We start from the raw sequence: 7,119 nt of genomic DNA, 5'->3' as shown, positions 1-7,119 counted from the left end.
AAAAAAATTCTTTAATAAATGCAATATTTCGTATTTGGAAATTCGAGAGATTGTGCCCTAAAGTACTGGGTTTCGATTTTTCTCATTTGACCCAAATGACCGAATATCTGTTTAAAATTAAAATGTATGAGTTTTGATTATCAAAGGATAAGCTTATTCTCGAGGGTTTAAAATGTCGTGTCCTAACGTACTTGATGTGACATTTTGTTACTTCGGGACAAGAAGGTCTTTAACATCTGCTTCAGTTTATCCAAACATTTTTTTGTAAAATTAACACTAATAAAAGGGAGGATCGTATTTTTAAATTCTTTTCGGGTTTTCAACTTTCGACATTAAGACATTAATTAACCAATTAGGTACCAATTTTAGCCGTTACGAGGGTGCTAATCCTTCCTCGTACGTAATAAACTCCGGAACCCATTTTTTTGAATTTCGTAGACCAAAATCGCTATTTTAGTAAAACAAAACAATTTATTAAAACAACTACTTTTTGAGGTGATCCGATCACATCTTATTAAAAAAGAGTGGCGACAACTCCCCTATTCGTTTTCATTTTCAAAATCAAAGTTGACGAACTTTTTTAAAAAAAAAATCGACACTTATTATTTTCAACATTTCCTAATTTCCCATTTTAACTATTTTACCATATATGGACCAGAATCCTTTCTCTTTCTCTCTCATCAATTCATTTTGATTCTTATCTCCACAATCATAAAGACTATGGGGGGTGGGGGTACACCATTTATTTCTCAGTACCCACTATATTATATGAATCCATTCTCAAATCCCATTAAGACTTGAAAATTTTTCAAGCAAAACGGATTTTGTTAGAAAATGAGTCAGTGTGTTCCGAGTTGGGAACTGGATGACAACAATCCACTCACCACTCGCCATCACTCGTTCCGCTTCAACTCAAATTCCACTGCCCCTGATGTTCCCATGTACACAAAAGAGAAAAACCCTTCGTTTTTATTTACATAACGTGCAAGTTAATTTATGGTTTTGATTGACGGTGGTGCATGATTTTGTTTTTGCAGGTTAGATTATGAAGTTGCTGAATTAACATGGGAAAATGGGCAACTAGCCATGCACAGCTTAGGTCCGCCACGTGCGGTGGCTAAACAACTAAACGCCACCACTTGGGATAAACCAAGAGCCGGTGGCGGTGGCACTTTAGAGTCTATAGTGAACCAGGCTACTTGTTTTCCATATGGTAGTAAGGATTCTGTAGGTGTTGGTGGGGATGAATTGGTATGGTTGGACCGCCACCGTGTTTCGGCGGCGGCGGTGTCTTCATCAGCCACTATGACTATGGATGCTTTAGTTCCTTGTTCAGAAGACAAGACCACCACCGTACACGTGTTGGAATCTATGCCGGATCTTGGTGGTGGTGGAACTTGTATGATGGGATGTTCCACTAGGGTAGGATCCTGTAGTGGGACGGTTAATACACAAGACGATGTCACAAGGAAACGCGCAAAGGCGGCGCGTGTACAAGTAGCACCACCGGAATGGGAACAAAGCGCAAGTGCCAGTGCCACGTTCGGAAGAGACAGTCACCGGAACGTGACCATCGATACGTACGACAAAGATTTTGGTGTTGGTTTCACTTCTATTTCACATGGTTCCATTGAAAACACGAAGACTGCAACAGATAATGATCATGATTCAGCTTCTCACAGTAAACCTCAGGCAAAGTCCTATTCGATTATTTATTACAATTATTTTCTTGTCTTACAAAAACACATTATCGGGACATGTCTGTTGTCTCATAGAACTCCATAATCAATCAATATTATTATTTATTATTGCATGTGCATGTGCATGTAATTTGATTTTATTTTTATTTTTAAATTTTGGGTGTTAAAGGAGGAGACAGGTGAGGAAGACAAAAAAGAAACTATGAAATCTTCCATTTCAACAAAAAGGAGCAGAGCTGCAGCTATCCATAACCAATCTGAACGTGTAAGTCTATTCCCACTAAATTAATTCGCATCAAAATTTTATTTAATTATTCTATTCATGACATTTTTAACACTCTTTAAATTTATAATATATAAAAATTTATTTATTTATTTTTTGAGTTAAAAAAATAGTCAGAGTCAACGATTGGATTCGATATTTAGGCTAGTTGCCAAACTGTGAGTGCTCGGTAAAAAAAAGCATATATAAAAAAGTAACTTCACTTTTTCTAAATATGCTCAATAAATATTATTTTTTTAATTTTCTCTATAATGAATATTTATCTTTTTTTTTTTGGATTTTCTCAGAAAAGAAGAGATAAGATAAATCAAAGGATGAAAACATTACAGAAACTGGTACCTAATTCAAGCAAGGTATGTTTTATTTTATTTTTCAATAGATTTAAGTTTTTTAATATAAATTTAAATAAAAAATATTAAACATTTTAGGAAATAGACAAGTTGAATTGATAAATAAAAATCCATGCAGTTCAATTAAAAACCCTGCAAACACTGGCTATGGTCAAAAGAAGCGTGAGTACAGTACTGCACATGATAATATATATATATATTCTACTTACAAAATACAGACTTTATCCTATAAGTGTTTTCTTTTTTGTATTTGAAATTTTCTTTTAAAAATAAAAATTATTTTTTATATTTGTCATCTTAATTTTATTCAAAATTCGAAATTATTTATCTCAAAACAATATTGGAAAGATTTTAGGAAAGATCCTTAAATAAATAGACCCACCTAATATATACAATAATAGAGAAAATAAAAGGAAGAATAAAAAAAAGGCTGACCAATCAAATAATATACTTTTATTGGTGTTATTTTGGAAGTCTTCTTACACTTCACTGTCAGCCAATAATTTCGTGGGGTCTTATTTTCGTTTTTTCTATTATTATATTATATTATATCATATTATATTATATTATATTATATTATATTATATTTACATTTTTTTGGTGGTCTACAAACAAGTATTTTAGGAAAATTGAAATTTTTTTTCATAATTTTTAGATTCTTTTTGGGTTCTTTTCATGGATTATTGACAAAAAAAGTAAAAAATAATAATAATTCTTTCATTATTTAATATGTTATTTGTAAGTTATTCCGGTTTCATATTTTTATTTAATCACAATTTTTTTAGTTTTTGATTTCTGATATAATACTTAGAACTATCCGTAACTCTTCTCCTATCTTTAAATAAGAGGATAATGCGCTTCAACGCATTCGAATCCACGTCCTTTTGTACTGATAATAATATCTATACCAAATGAGCTAAAACCCAATCCACAAGCTTATCCTTATCTTAGATGGTATGTATATATACATATTTTATAGAGCAAGTTATTCAATATGGGTAATTTAAATATATATAAATAAATCCCATGAATAAAAAAAATCCAACATTTACTTCACATGATTAGGAGATCTATCTTTTAGACATAGAACAACATATTACATGTATGTGGTCCAAACCCCATCCCCCCACCCCCCCCACCCCCAAAAAAATATATATATATATATTACCTACAAATTGCTTGTTGGAATTTCGGGACTGTTGCAAATGATCCTAAGCCACATTTGCCAAAGGGGGACAACTTGGACAGAGGGTTGATAGGTGTGGCGACAATCACCTGCTACCACATAAATACCCTTTAATGGTAGGCCCCTTATTTGGTCCTCGACATGTCTGAAAATCTGTCATTTGCCTTTGAAAAACAGCTAACTAATGACACAAGACTTGGTCATGCATGCAATACATTGATATAATCTTAATGTTTATTACCATTTTACAGACAGACAAAGCTTCAATGTTAGATGAAGTGATTGAATACTTAAAACAATTACAAGCACAAGTCCAAATGATGAGTAGGATGAACTTACCATCGATGATGTTGCAACACCAACTTCAAATGTCGATGATGGCACCGATGGGAATGGGGATGAGTGTTATGGACATGAATTTCATGGGCCGACCAAACATCATTGGTATCTCACCTGTTTTGTCTAATCCTTTTATGACAATGAATACACCTTGGGATGGTTCTAACAACAATGATCGGTTACAACAAGCTGCTTCAATGACAGACCCTTTATCTACATTCCTTGCTAGTCAATCACAACCGATGACTATGGATGCTTATAGTAGAATGGCTGCTATGTGTCAACAAATGCAACAACCGCCAGCTTCTAGTTCAAAGAGTTAAGCTTTCAATGTGCCTTTATTTATACACAAAAAGAAAAAGAAAAAACATGAACTTGGATTATAATTCTTTAGTTTCAAGTGGTTGATTATATGTTTTTTTATTTTATTTTATTACAAAGCTTTGTTTTGTTTGCAAATTATTGTCTTTGAATTTGTAATATTATTAAAGGTTCTCCCATAAGCTACCAAGAGGGTTCTCAACCTTTTCCCTTACCTCAAAACTTGTATTTGTGTAAAATATGAAAAAAAATGTGAATTTTCAAGGTTTCAATAAATTAATTTAAAAATTCAACCAATCAATATCTTACTTTTAATATTGTAATTTAATGCATATCCAATCAACATCTAAATTATTATCTAAATTTTCGATGCTTAGTAATGCCACACAAATTAATGTTTGACCCTTCAAATTTTGATTTTTGTAGTTTATAAAATGGGAAAATTATTTTTTACAACTTATAATTTCTTTCTAACCCTTAAATAGGAAAAAAAATGCGCTTAAGTGTGTTTGAGTTCATGTGTTCCAAATTACTATAATAACAACAATGCTAATTGTGTTAAAATTCGATCAAATTTTTGTTAGTTTGTAGCATAAGAATTGTCTAAATTGTTGGTTTTTACTAAATACTTGAATGCATATATATATATAAAGTTACCAGTTTTAAGTCAACTATTAACGACAAGGTTTGAGAGTATTATTCAATTGTACCAACTTTTCGGTTTTTATAAAATACACTAATTAACCAAATTTTGATAAATTAAAATAAAAAAACTAATTCCTTAATTTCAATAACGTAAAGATATGAAATTCCTAATTAGATTGTCCTATTGATTGGTACATGATTTCCTAATCAATATACATATATATTTGATAAAAGTTCCATAGAGCCTTTATATTAGAAGTTAGATTGCAGTTTTCCTTCCTTTATTCAAAAATTGAGCAAATTAGTCTCTGTATGTTAGATTAAAGAGTAAACTAGTTTTTTTTCTTCAAAATTTCATCCATTTCTACTATTAAAAATTAATGTGACTTAACCATAAAGTTACACGGTGTGTCCCACCTGTAGCTCATTCTAATGTACATAGACTAATTTTTAATAGTAAAAATAAATAAAATTTTTAACAGAAGCACCAATTTGCTCTTTGATTTGATGTATAGAAACTACTTTGCTCATTCTTTTAGTAGAAGGGGCAAAATGCAATCTGACTCTTAGTACAAGGGCTTCCATGATACTTTTACCTACATATTTATAGTTTGACAATGATTACATGAAAATTCAAAGTGGACTTGTTTGAAATAAACAATATATTTATGAGCCTTATAGGGAAATTTTATCAAAGCAGATAAAAGCAATTGGTTGTTTCGTTGCAGCCAAATGTGGAAAGAGACCTCAAAGGGGCTTTCACGTTTAAGCTATTTGCAGCAGCATCCTTAATTGAATGTGAAAGGGCAGGTGCAGCCACATTGTATTTAATGAAGAGATATATATAAAAGAGTGTATGATTGGGGAACGAAACGCTTGGACGATGAGATGGCCACATGCTTTTATGTACAAAATCTAAACCACCTTAAATAATTAGGGTTTTGTTTTTGTTGCCTATCAACTCTGATTTATGAAATGATAATGAAAGGAATGATAAATGTTTCAACAATAATTTTTTGAAAAATAGCTTGAATTTTACGTGGAGTATATCTAAAATGCGTCGATAATATTATTTTATCAATTAGTAATGAATGTAGAGGTAATGTATATTACTCTCTTAAGGGGAGATGCAAATTTTGAAGACAGCATTGTTAAGAGGGATAATTTCGAATTTCCGAACATAAATTATAAAACGAACATGAATGATACCTAAAAAAAATTAATACGCATATGCTTACTGAATGAACAATTGTCTATGTGCTAGGATTGTAAATGCTCTTTTTTTTGTTACTAACACTTCTATTGGCAGTCAGTGGTGGAGTCAGGATGTTAATTTTAAGAAGGCCGAACTAAAATTAGATGTGTTACCTAAAATTTTTTTTCTATTCCAATTTTTACAAGGAGGAGAGATGAGGAAAGTAGTGGCTCTTTTCATACTCCAATTTTTACTCCTCAAATTTGGTTTTTTCAAAATAATTTTTTCTTTGTTTTTAACAAGAATAAATTTATTAATATTGTTTTTAATACTATAAAAATATTGGAGGAGCCAACTTCTATCTTTGGGAGGGGTATAGTATGTATATAAAGAGGAAAACTGAAAAATCTTAAATCCAGAGAGGCCACCCCTAGGTCTCTTGTTGGCTCCACCACTATTGGCAGTAGGCCTAGGAAGTATAATTCCTTGCAAGGTGTCTCCCTGTTAACAACGCTCTCACTCCACAATGTGAAAAGCTCCCTGGTAGTTTCATACTTCATATTACTTAATTAAAAGTGGAGGAAGACATACAACTAAGCAAAGGTTGTAGAACTAACATGGGAAAGAAGGTTCTTAGGTTGCTCCATTTTTGAGATATCTTGGAGGTTCAAAATGCGGACATTTTTAAGGAGTATACTTCTTAACCTTTTCATGAAATACAAGTGCTTTCCCTTTTGGTAAATAGAGAGTACACTTGTATTTGATCATACAAGTAACATTTTACTTACCAAAAATGATACGTGAGTGTAACTTTCGCCTGATATTTTTAATTGCCCTCTTTCTTAGAAATACATTCACTGATTTCTTTCAATCCCATTATCTAGTACTTTAGCATGTTAACTCTTACTTTTTTCTGTAACCATTCGTTAATAACTTCCTTCTAGGGCTTAAAAATAGAGGCTTGAACATTTCATTTGGGATTTTTTGATATTTTGGCAAACTTAAGCGTACTCTAAATTCTCTATAATTTTCTCTAAACAATCACAACAACTATAGTAACTATTACTTTTCTTTAGTTGCCTATTGCTTTCATCACCACA

At 31.7% G+C, this 7,119-nt stretch overlaps 1 protein-coding gene across 2 annotated transcripts; it reads left to right on the top strand.

Annotated features, from left to right (window-relative positions):
* Positions 1 to 637: 637 nt before the first annotated feature.
* Positions 638 to 4,476, top strand: LOC107891590 (transcription factor UNE10). Of its 2 annotated transcripts, XM_016816439.2 has the most exons (5): positions 638 to 941; positions 1,038 to 1,692; positions 1,870 to 1,965; positions 2,271 to 2,336; positions 3,771 to 4,476. In XM_016816439.2, exons 1-5 carry the CDS (start codon positions 835 to 837, stop codon positions 4,179 to 4,181), a joined length of 1,335 nt encoding a protein of 444 aa, XP_016671928.2. In that variant the 5' UTR covers positions 638 to 834; the 3' UTR covers positions 4,182 to 4,476. The 2 variants fall into 2 exon arrangements, with proteins under 2 accessions (XP_016671928.2, XP_040938664.1); XM_041082730.1 differs by lacking the exon at positions 2,271 to 2,336 and having other exon boundaries at positions 682 to 941.
* The last annotated feature ends 2,643 nt before the right edge of the window (positions 4,477 to 7,119 follow it).

Source organism: Gossypium hirsutum, chromosome A12, assembly GCF_007990345.1.
Source record: "Gossypium hirsutum isolate 1008001.06 chromosome A12, Gossypium_hirsutum_v2.1, whole genome shotgun sequence".
Lineage (NCBI taxonomy): Eukaryota > Viridiplantae > Streptophyta > Magnoliopsida > Malvales > Malvaceae > Gossypium > Gossypium hirsutum.
This window is presented reverse-complemented; position numbering and strand designations above follow the sequence as displayed.